Source organism: Mastigoproctus giganteus, chromosome 7, assembly GCF_048544385.1.
Source record: "Mastigoproctus giganteus isolate SK-2022 chromosome 7, ASM4854438v1, whole genome shotgun sequence".
Lineage (NCBI taxonomy): Eukaryota > Metazoa > Arthropoda > Arachnida > Uropygi > Thelyphonidae > Mastigoproctus > Mastigoproctus giganteus.
This window is the reverse complement of record NC_143581.1, coordinates 39,966,544-39,979,341: the sequence shown is the minus strand read 5'-3', so window position 1 is coordinate 39,979,341 and position 12,798 is coordinate 39,966,544. Positions and strand designations below refer to the sequence as shown.

Genomic DNA, 12,798 nt, shown 5'->3' with positions numbered 1-12,798 from the left:
CGGCTTAGGGATCGTCTGGGGGAACATTTTAAATGCCATAAGAACCGCTGATTACAGTAAGTGTGCCATGGCCGAACATTTTTGGGAGAAGCAGCATCAAATCTCCCCGGAGGACGCTATTATTTTGGATCGTGCACACGGATACTGGGAGCGTAAATGGCTCGAGGGTTTACGGATTGGTTCATCCAGTAAGAATACCATGAATAGAGATAGAGGCATGCGTATTCATCCTATTTTTGAAACAATTGTATTAAGTTCGGATGAACGATTTTATTTGCCACGTACCCGAGACATTTCCGCTTCTGACCATGTGCCGATTGAACCACGTGGAGAAATACCACGTGTGGAAGTACCGTGAACCTGCTATTTAAGATGTTGCAGAAAGTCATATTACTGTTGAAGAAGAGAGCTGACGCTCTTGAAAGCTCCAGGTTTTTAGCGCTCTTAATTTTACATTTTAGCTTATTTTATGGTAAAAGATCTTTTATTACAGTTTTTAGTATTCCGCAATATACAATTATTAGTTTATTGTAAATAATTTGTTTTTATACTATTTGTAAAAATTTTAGTTACAGCAAATTTTGTTCAATGGTCGGTGTATGAGTTTATTTTCTAGATATGAGTTTTCCCGACCTCAAGAGGCCTCTTTCAGGATACCCTTAAGGACTAATTTTTTATTAGGTATATTTGCATATTTATATGCATAAGTGCTTATTGTCTTCACCCCATCTGTCCACATGTAACAGTTTCCATACCGGTGGATGGATTTTCGCAAAATTTTATATTTTTAGTTCTTTTAGAAAAATTTGTTGGATCATCCCAATTTTCATTAAAATCAGTCATATAGAAATCCAGGAACTATTTTTTTTCCATACAGTTTGAAAAACAGAAATTCATAGATTAAATGTGGTCTTAATGCAATATTGTTAGCTTTAGACAGTCCATGTATGCTTTTTGTGTGTATTGGTATGTAAGGTTTATGAAAATGGAGAGATAGAGAGAGGAGACCTGGTCTTCTCTCTCTCTCTCTTAAAAAAGGTATTAAGTAATAAATATTATTACTTAAATGTAATTAAACTGAATGGCTAAGTTTAGAAAATGTAAAACTATAGAGTTTTATTTTAGTATTCTATGAAGTTATAATGTTATTAATTAATTGATAAGAACGTAACTATATTTACTTTTATTTCTATTAATCATGGAAAAAGGGGGAAAAAATTCAAATAAAAATCAGATGCACCTGAAATGTAATGTGCTGCTTAAAAGTACCTAATTTGTTTGGTAAATGTTACCAGCAAAACAAGCATCGAAATTAGCTAACAAATCACTTAGGGCACTGCATTGTAGTTTTAAGATCTCTGCTAATTCAAAAGCAGAGATTTTGCAGAAATGTTCTCTTTCATTTTTATTTACCATTTACATATGGAAGTAGGGGTTCAAAATGAAACCCTACATTACACAACTGGCCTCGGCATGTTGGAGTATACATACCAGTATGTGTGCGTGTTGTGTGTGCAGTAATCACAACCTACATTTCAGCCACTACATCATCTGTGTCATTAACAAGTGGTACATTAATTCCTGTTGATGTTCCCAAAGAAAGAAATTCAAAGGATTAAGGTCACATGAGTTTTATTATTCCTGTATGTTGTTTGTGATCTGCTTTCCATCTCACATACATGTGCATGGTTATAAGAAATTTGAAGTCATCAGTATTGCCAGTGATTTTTCTTTACAGTGAAACCTGGCCAGGCATTGTCTTTTATTGTTATTATTATTTATTTTTTGTCATGATAATCTCCACTAGGCATTATTCTAGTAAATTTAAATAATAGAAAGAATATTGGGAAATTGCCAGTATGGCATCACTACATGGAGTTTGAGTGCTGATGTCTATACTAGGTGATTTCCATTTCATTCTGTCATTTAAATTTGACTTTTCACCATAGATAGCATGGAGATGACATTTTGACAAGCATCGAAATTAGCTAACAAATCACTTAGAGTACTGCGTTGTAGTTTTAAGATCTCTGCTAATTCAAAAGCAGAGATTTCACAAAAATATTCTTTTTCATTTTTATTTACCACTTACATATGGAACTCCTAACTTCTTTCAATGTTCCTATTTAAAGTTTTAGAAGTAATAATGATCTACCATATAAAGGTGTGCCCCTTCGTTGGTTTTGTGTTTCTAGTTTCTAATACCTTTAATATGGTTATAAAATGACAATACATTCATATATTTTATCTTAATATCCATTAAGATAAAATATAAAGGATAATAAACTATAATAAAATGTGACTAAACTCCTAAATTATTTTTATTCTTAGAAGGTACAAAATTTGATGGATAAAACAATAATATTTAATAAAATATTTTTTTCAGTGCAGAGAATACCAATTACATGCATTAGACACCATTAGACACAACTATTAAAAGCATGTCTCACAGTGGATGGATAATAAAGGTAATGGCATTAGTCTGGTGAAGGGCACTTTGTAAGCAGAGCAGTTCAGTTTTGTTTAGCTGTAGAAGCAGGAAAGTTTCAAAATGGTACTAGAGATAAAGTATAATTAAGTGTTTATAAACTTTGCATAGTACATATACAAGGTTTTATCAACAAGTTTAGGCAAATAATCTCATAATTCTTGACTGCATAGTGGTAGTTAAAAGACTGTGAGAGGCTTACAACAATGCCTTTTGGGCATGTGCATACCAAACTTAACATGTTATGTGCCAGCCTAGAAGAAAACTGCTTTGAGTGCTTTGAGTTTTTCTCATTTTGCAGAGGTATTGAAAATGGCAAGTTAAACATGCAAAAAAAAACATTCGCCATCATGTTATCCACCTTGTTCACCTGATTTGGCATTACACATCTTAACATCCCAAATAAAAACATGTCCTGTTTTAAGTTTGGCTATTCACAACAGCAGACTTCAAAAAATGTTTTGATCGGTGGAAAACACGATAGAAGAGTGTCTTGCATATCACATAGAGGTATAGTGCTGTAAGTCTGATTTAACTTTTTAACTGAAATTATGCCTCAGACTAGAGCAGCAAAGCATAAGGCCCAGAGCAACAAGGATGTGTAGGGGAGAACTGATGAAGGCAGTTGTATGAATCAAGGCCTCATTACTTGCAGTGTGTGTAAAAAAACTAACTGTAGTTGAATGTTTTGCCAGAATAATTTTGAAGTTCATTCAAAATGTGGCAATTCATTTTGCAGAAATTGTTAATAAACCTGTCCAGTAAGACATTCCTCAAAAATAAATGGACCAATCAACTAATCATAGAGGATTCCACACCACACATTAACAATGAATCAGTGTTTAAAATTACTTTCCAGTTGCTGGCATTCAAATCTGACCAAACATGGGAATTGTGAATTGAGCTTCAGTTGTAATTGGCAGTTGTCATTCAGCCAATTACAAAATTCTAGCCATAGACAGGATCTCCATGTTTGAGGTATTTAACACACTGCACTTGGTAGGAATGCATGCCACCTTTATCCAGTGTTCTCCATATTCTTGATTATGGAACATCAAGATGCATAGATATCCACAAGGATTACCGTTCCACCTCAACAATGTTTTCTTGCTCAGCTACACCTTGCCGAACCACACACTCATATGTGATGTTGAATGCTGGGAAATGAGCTGGTATCTTTCAATATTTGGAAAGCTGGGCTAACAACTTGTCAGTTCAGAAAATGTCATTGGTATTCAGTGATAGCAGCAACAGCATTTCCATCACAAAATCCTACACCTTCAGTACTTTTAAATGTAAAATACATCCTGAAAGTAAAAACAGAACACAGAACAAAAAGGAATCACACTGCTCTGCAAACTGCATCGGGTTATGTTCGAAAAAGATTGTGTGGGTACACAAGTTGCGAGCCCAATTTGCAATGGCGCATTGCTGAGAACCTAATAAATTCACATAATTCCATAATTATTCAGAATCAGACCCATGTTCGTATCAACTTTTTATTTTTACTCAGAAATGGGCTCCTGAAGTTAACCCATCTTTGTGAATCACCCTGTACAGCCACTCCCTGACTCACATAAGGATTGCATTCCGCAGAACTCTACATAAGTCAGAATTTCCCTAAATGCTTATGCAGCACTCACAACTATGCACGCTGAATTTGATTGAAGCAAAAAAGAAATGTCCGAGGAACATGTAAATTCATTCAATTTTGTTATCTCGTGCGCAGGAAAAATTGCAAAAATTTCAAAATTATAAATTTACAAAAAAGAGAGGGGAGATAGAGAAGAGATATCAGCAAGTTTTACCTTTCGAGCATCATTGCCAGAATTAACTCTCCAGCGGATAAACATGCTGCTGCGGAAGTTGAGGGCTGTGGAGATTTAGAAGGGGTTTTTCCCGAGACATCCCAAAATTTCTCTGCAGCTACAGAATCGGCACTGGCGACTTTACTGCATACTTTAATGTTTTGGAAACCAGCGCGATGCTTGAACCTATTAAGCCACCCATTGCTTGCCAAGAAATTGGTTTGGGTTTCACTGTACTTATCCTTAATATCTTCGTAAATACTTCTTGCTTTTGCTTGAATGGCCATTGGACTCAGCGGCACTTGCTTCTGAATCTGATTTTCCATCCATATTATTAATAGCTTTTCCATCTTCAACATAGCACCTGAATGCTGTTTTGTGATCACTGTTGATCTTAAATGCATTGATCCTTTAACATGTTCTTTTATATGTGCACTGTCTCTTAAAATAGTATTCACTGTTGAAGCAGCAAGACCTAATTCCGTGTAATAGATGACAAACTTTGTCCTGCTTCATACTTCTTAATTAATCATCTTCATTTCTAAATCAATTTTATTTTGTTTCCTAGCACTGCCAGCACTTGCAATTTCTGTTGGTCCCTTTCCCTTCACCATTATAATAATTAAATAGGAATGAAGAGAAGCTTCTGAAAATTTTTTTATATGATTGAAGATTTCAGTGAAGGGAAACTCATTTCACCATACCGTAACGTAAAAACCCACAGAATTCCAGATATTGGTATTATCGCAAATGCAGTAAGATCTAGTTTACTACCCGTTTATAACAGATTGTGCTAACAGAAAAGCCCAGTAAACCGGAAAGTGCAAATTGTTTTTGTTTTATGGGAGAGACCTCCAGAAATGAGTTTTATAAAAATATCACAAAGGCATTCAAATCGATTCTTATAACTGAACATATTATAATGATGAAAGTGTATTGCAATTTCCATTATAAAAATTACCTTTTAGAGAGATAAAAGTTTAGTTATATAGCGAAAATTTCAACTTCTGAGGTCTTGGAACAAATTACCAAAAAAAAACAATGTGTCATTGGGTTCACATTATGATACCTCCATTTATTCCTACAGGATGCAAAATATGTTTCCGCAATTTTTTTAAGTTTGCACCGTCCGGCAAAAACTTATGTAAAGTCGAATTTCCATAAGTCAGGCATTACGTAAGCCAGGGAGTGCCTGTATATGCAAAGTAAAGAAGTATATCTGAGTTGCATCATATGTACAAAATTTAGCATTTTGATTTAATCTTTTAAATTTAGCATTTTCAGTAAAAGCAGAATAATCACCTCTTAAATCATTTCTTTTGATTCTATTAGATTTCGATGCAAATTTCTTCTGGGAGTGGACAGACTTTCAAAGTTACGTGGAATGTATTGTTACATTTGCAGGAATGGTGGGAATATTAATGTATTTCTGTATTGAACTTCCTCTTGTGGTTGAAACTATTGGATTTTTGGCATTATTAACAGAAGCTATGCTTGGAGCACCACAGTTCATTAAAAACTTCAAAAAGAAATCAACAATTGGCATGAGGTCAGTATTGGAACTTTAAGTTATTGAATAGTAATCTTATACTAATAAATTAATAAGTAATCTTACTTAATGCAGTAAGTCCCTGACTTAAATTTTTTTCACTCAATTTTTTTTTCTTCGAATAAGTAAACTTAAGTAAGTTTACTTATTTAAAATTAAGGCTAATTTCGATTAAGTGACACAGTGTCATAGTGTTCAATGCCAGGAAGCACCGGGGGTATCCCCTAACTGAGCATTCGAATAAGTAAGTTTTTTCTACTAGGGAAGCGTTACTTGTTTGAATTAGTGAAATAAATGGTATCTTGTTGTGAAGGTAGCAACAATAATGCTTTCTCTAGTAGGTGAATAAGTAATGCACTCTAATAGATGAATAAGTGATGCTTCTCTACTGTTACTTATTCTCAGTTGTGCCCACTGAGAATAAGTAATAATCATCTTCTCTACTAGAGAAGCATCACTTATTCGAAGTAGTGCAATACCTGGTATCTCATTCTGAAGGTGGCCATAATAATGCTTCTCTATTAAATGAATAAGTAACACTACTCTAGAAGACAAATAAATAATGTTACTCTATGCAAGAAGTCTTGGAATGTATCACTTACGTATGTCGGGGACTTACTGTGTGTTGATTACCAAGTCCAGTCACCAGTGACTCAATTTTTCTCATGCTTAATAAAATGGGGGAAAACACTGAATTTATGCTTGCTGTCTACTATTAATCTCACCAGAAGATTCAATGGGTGGGTTATTAACAGGAAACAGTATACCTATCCTATAAATGGTTCAAGTTACTCCCTCTCAGATCACTGGTCAGGAGTATGCTGATTGTTTTCTTCTAAAATGAGGGAATTATTTATAAGAAGATCCTTCTGTCAGGTCAAACTGTAAGTCACCAGTTACACATTTGGGATTTTATTTTCAATTTATGTCTGCTATGCCAAGACACTAAGATAGGGCAATTTTGAGAAATAGCATTCTAATTATTACTATATCGTGTTCACAATACAAGTCAGTTAAATGTGTTGTGTTAAAACCACAAAGTTTGTGGTTTTAAAACATTTAACTGACTTGTTCTCTGTAGTTAAAATATACAAGGTGTAAGCCAAGTTTCTGGACTGGAACAATAAAATTAATTTAGACTTACATTAATTACATAGAGACAATGGCAACATGTTTCATGATGCTGTCCAACACTCTGCAATTCAGTGCAAATATTTTGTCCTTTTAATTGGATTTTCATTTTGGGGAACAAGAAGTCACAATAGACAGGGTATGGAACCACTGCCAATTTGTTCTTAGTAAAAACTGCTGAACCAACAAAGCCATGTGAATTGGCTCATTATCACAGTGCAGAAGCCACTCCTGAGTGCACCATTTGTCCAGATATTTTCTCCTTTCTCCCTTAGGACCCAAATGTGTAACTGGCAATTTACAGTTTGGCCTGGCAGAAGGATCTTCTTATAAATAATTCCCTCATTTTAGAAGAAAACAATCAGCATACTCTTGACCAATGATCTGACATGCCTTTTTTGGATGTGGAGATGGACTTTTCTACTGTTGCTTTGTTTCTTGGTCATAACCATAAACTCAACTTTCATCTCCTGTTATGACCATGGAAAGGAAGTTTCTGGTCTGCGCTGTCTGTCCTCATGGATGACTTGATACAATTTTTCAACATTTTCATCAGTCCAATTTGACGATAGATGAGTGCCCAAAATTCTCAACTGAAGTTTTGGCTGCCTTGGAAACATGAAGTTTGTGTTCTACACATAGTAACATATTATCACTAAATGCTTGTTTAAGCATTTTGTAATTTTTTGCTGTTCCTTAATGTTTGCAATCTTACTCAGATACAAAAAATTGCAAGACTCACTCAACAGAAACACACAAACACCAATCATGCAAAGGCATTTTGTGCCAGTAGGACAAATGTCCTACTGGCACAAAAACTTGCCACACTACCTCACAATGAATTATTTCAGTGGTGTTTAAGAATGTACTAATCATATTATATGTGGATAATGCTAAACAAGGCCAGTCTAGAAACTTTTGGTCTGCACTTCTTATATGAAAAATGTGATTTAAGATGTCTGTGATAGTTTTTCATTCACGATTTCAATAAAAGCCTCATGGCCAGTACTCAAAAGAAAGCAACCATTGGTACTAGCTCTCACGCATGCATTTACCACATTATATACCTCAATAATGAGGCTTTTCATATATGATCTACAACTGCAGAAAGTATTAATAAAATCATGGATGCCATAATTTCATTGATGCACTCACCTTCACTATCTTTTAAATTAGCAGTAATTTTAAATTAGCAGTAAATGTTTTGAACTCAGTGAGTTATTTTTTGACCCCATTTTCACAATACGTGTGATCTCATCCTAATAACAAGTGTTTTTTTTTTTTTTTTTTATTGAAACAATATATACATGAACAGGATATGTAAACAAATCTAGGGAAGAAATAAAACCATGCTTTATTTCACAAAATTTATAATTCAGTACATTACCAGGTAGGTTCAGAGCCTAACCCAGCATCATCCTAATTTTATAAATAAACAAGAAATTGTCATTTTTTTGTCCCCCCCCCCCACCTTTAAAAAAAAATAATAATAATAATGGGAAAAATAATAAACTGTAACAAGAAATAAGGAAAACATTTGCCTAGGGTCAATTCTGACCTCATTTGACATGCAGCCACATCTTGAATGGTGTGTGTGTGTGTGTTTTAATGGCTGACAAAAATAAATTGCATGCGTTTGAGCAGTAATTTTGTTTGTAGTTTATTTTTGGCAGCCACTAAAAATGAGCAATGTGGATCACCTACAATGTATTTAAATTTATTTTTAAAGTCTTGAATTTTGATTCAAACTTGAGTTGATCATTATGGTACAGCAAATAATGATTTTAAGGAATAGTTTCTCTTTTAGATCTTCAGCATCCATTTATACATAAATAAGCCTGCTTTGATAATCTATATACCCTTAACCCAAATAATTTGGCATAACATAATAACCCTACTCACAATGCCACTGATATATTAAATACTGATATATTAAATAATATTTCTTATCATTTTTTGTAGTAAGAAGATGGTACTTATGTGGACAGTTGGAGATCTCTTCAAAACAGGTTATTTTATTGTTCATGAAGCACCTATACAGTTCGGAATCTGTGGGGCATTGCAAGTCATGATTGATATAGCAATTATGTCACAAATATTATTTTACAGAGGTATTCCAACTCCAACGTATGTAGCAAAACGTGGAGAGCATAGAAGTTGATATAACTTTTAAACACTGCCTGTAAAATAATAATAACTAGTGTATATATTTTTAAGCTGCACTTGTTAAAGATTTGTTGTTAAAACTAAGACAATGGTGATATCAGATATTTTGTAAAAAAAAAAAAATGAATAGAAATCATTTATCATTATAATTTGTTATGGGAATACAGAAGTCAAAACGTGCTATTTTACACAGTAGATTAGAATTCACAGAGATATTTTTTCAGTTGATAAATTCAAGTTTAAAAAAAAAAAAATGACTAAGATTCACTAACAAAATTAGAATTAGTTGTCTCTTGTTTGCAAAACCTCGTAAACTGAAATCTGCTTGTGTGTGCACTATCATACAGGGTGTTTCAATTAAAAGGCCAGGGGTCTGTCTCTCTTGATTTAGGTTTAAGCTATGTCATCTGGCCCTTTATTTAATCATATTTGAACTGATGTTACAAAGTTTTTTTTTCGAAGGAGAAGATGTTTGATGTACTTCTGAAATGAGCATAATCCATTTTATTGAGAATGGGGGAAACTCATTGATAAATCAAAATTTTAATTTATAAAGGAAATCTAAATAATAATACTTAGCCCAATTTTAAACAAAAAAAAGGTGCATATGATAAACAGCCTCAACCTAAAAATAAGTGAGTGGAACTGCTGCTTTTAATTAAAACATTCTGTGTACATATACATCCACACAATGGGCTTTCCTAACCAGCATTCAATTAACCCTCTGGCTTAAGGGCCCCCCTCTTTCTGATTAAAATTCAGCCACAAATTATAAAATCATTTAAGTTAGTTTTTAAAAAAAAGTTTTCCAGATGATAAGTTTTAAATTAGATTTAGTGGTGAGCCGGGATAAAATGTTTACAAATTTTGACTCAGTGAATCCCAATATACAAATTAAAATGGCAATATCTCTGCGCTCCTGATTGAATTGAAAATTACTCTTTGCACCTTATTTCCTTGTAGAATCCGACCATCAAGTTCTGCAAGCATATAAAGTATAAAGAGTTATTTTCAAAAATTACATATTGTAATTATAAAATAATTGATAATAATAATTACTATGTCAATCAGTTTGTGATTGACATAATTTAAACTTAGCCAACTGTTATTGGGAATATATAGAGAAATGTTTTAAAGATGCATGAATATCTAGAAATATATAAGAAAATAGCTAAGAATTTTTGCTAGGAATAATAGTCACATTAAACTGAATGACCATAAAATTAGGCTCCGCTAAACAACTTACAGTAAGCTGATAAGTACTCTAACAAAAGTAGTATGTACACCAGATTAACAAGTAATGGTAGTGGCCATCATCACTAGTGATGCCATAATGAAATGGCTGATGAGGAAGAAATCAAATTACCAACAAGAAAACTGATGTGTTTTGGAACTGAGTATCCCATTTATTGGATTTCATTACTTTTTACTTGAGTTGGCCTCATTATGCATACATGATAGCCTGAATTTTGTGCAGTGCAGCCCAATTTTACATTCATTCTATTCAGCTTGCATTTTTAAAATATTCCTAATAATAGTTTAAGTTTAGCAAATAGGAAATGTTCACAAGCTTCATATTGTTTTTGAAACACTTAATTCATTATAAAAAGAAAGGAATTGTGATTTTGTGACCATTTTCAAGGAGATTTCTGGTTTTAACATTAAGTGACCTTTCATCATTAGCCTTTCCTCCAGAGAGTGAAGGCAGACCGATCAACCATTGCTCTCTCTCTCTCTCACACACACACACAATTTTATAATAGTGGAAACAGACAGCAAGTGCCATTAAGAAGTTGCATCGGATAATGCTAGTTTTTTGGGTTTTTTTTTTTTTTTTTTGCTGATTCCATATAAGCTTTCCTCGCATCGTTTTGCCACTACTAATAAATAACATTTATATAACATCTGGATTTATCACCCCATACATATTGTTTCAATAACATGGACCTTGTGTGGAAAGCATTGTTCAGCATTCTCAAAGGATATTGAGAAGAGTGGCATTACCTATGAAAACAAAATTAAAAATAGAATGTCATGATTTAGATAGAAGGTAATGTAACTGAATTAACTAGCTGCTCCTCAGTCCCACTTATGCTGGTTAAGTTGGAGTCTGTTTTGTGTGTGTGTGTGCGTGCGCACATATAAAACACTGAACGTGTTTAGAGTTGGCAGTATCTGGGAGATATTTATTAAATGTATTTTTTATTTTATTCTTTATGTTAGGAGAATATCTGAAATAAAAACATGAAGTGTGATGATATTTTGTTCCTTCTTTATGCCAATACTTAAAATATTAGGAAGTTATCAATTTATAATAAACCAAGAGCAAAACAACTTTAAATTGAATCACTTAGAAAATAGCATATCACTCTGATCTCTAGCTAATTTTTTTTTCATTAATATAGAGGGTGGTGTTCAAATAAACAACTATCATGTGTTAAAAATTAAGTGTTGAAGGTATTTAACCTAAATTATATTAAATACTCACTGAATCTTGAAGTTCTGTAAAGGAAAATATTAATTCCTGAAAGGCACACGGCCAAAATAATTAGAGGATCACAATATGTGTAAATATGACATATGTAGATGAAACTAAAGTTTCAATCAGTGAAATCAAAAATTTCAATGCAATTCAAGGGTGAACAGTAATTGCAGCTTTATTGGAACATGATACATCAGAAACAATCCCACAAGTGCATAGGAACAGCTTTTGTCATCACGAACAACTCTAAATGATGTATGGTCCCCAGTCACTACCAAATATGTTTTGCACATGTGATACATCAATAAAATCAAGTGATATTAGTGAATCATTGTGTAAAGTCACCAATCTTGCAAAAGTGCTGTTTCCAGCTATAGTCCAAAAGTTCCTTGCCAGCAGTATCAGCATAGAAAACTATAGATTTCGGGGATCTCGTATCAGTACCTGTGTGCAGTAAGCATGATGTGGAGGTCTGTACAACCACATAGACTAATGTCACCCCCCCCATACCAGCAATCTACCTTCATTGGATTGTATTCCTATATGAACACAAGTTTGTTTCAGGTTCCTCTTTCACACTACACTAAGACCTGAGGAGAATCCTACCATAAGCTATAAAAGGACTCATCTGTGAAGATGCTACAGTTCTATCTCTTGTCAGGCACTCAATGGAACATGACCATATGTCTTTTCACATAAAGTGAAGGCAATTTCACAAGGTTTACGTTGACAACAATGTCACTGCTGAAAAGTGTCAGAGTAGCTGAGTAGAGCATTCAAGCATCAGTTGCAGCAAGCAATGGGGTGGGGGAAGATCTTACTTTGGCATTATTGATAGTATATGACCCTGACCAATTTGGGTTTATTGTGACTGATTGTACAAGTTTTGTATTTTGCAGCCATACCTTACAAATGAGATGACTGTGACACGGTCAAGTACTTAATGAAATGGTTAATATACCTGAACTTGCGAGGCTTGGTAAGTACAGGCAACCCCCGTATAACATGGTACTTCTACAACATGGTTTCGCTCTAACACGATTGATAAATTGTGGCAATCCTTGCACAACACAGTACTTATATATTAAGGTTTTGCTCTAACACAGTTTGAGAATTGTGGGAAATCTCACATAACACGGTATTTTTGTGCTGAGAAAATCCTGCTATTATGTTA

At 33.8% G+C, this 12,798-nt stretch overlaps 1 protein-coding gene across 2 annotated transcripts in view; it reads left to right on the top strand.

Moving 5' to 3' along the window:
* Positions 1-9,340, top strand: part of LOC150082837 (solute carrier family 66 member 2) — a 30,339-nt gene extending 20,999 nt beyond the window's left edge. For both annotated transcript variants that reach the window (XM_090376854.1, XM_090376853.1), the window contains 2 exons: positions 5,629-5,845; positions 8,939-9,340. In XM_090376854.1, the coding sequence (XP_090232980.1) occupies positions 5,629-5,845; positions 8,939-9,137 (416 nt within the window). In that variant the 3' untranslated portion in view covers positions 9,138-9,340. The remainder of the gene's footprint in view (positions 1-5,628; positions 5,846-8,938) is intronic.
* The last annotated feature ends 3,458 nt before the right edge of the window (positions 9,341-12,798 follow it).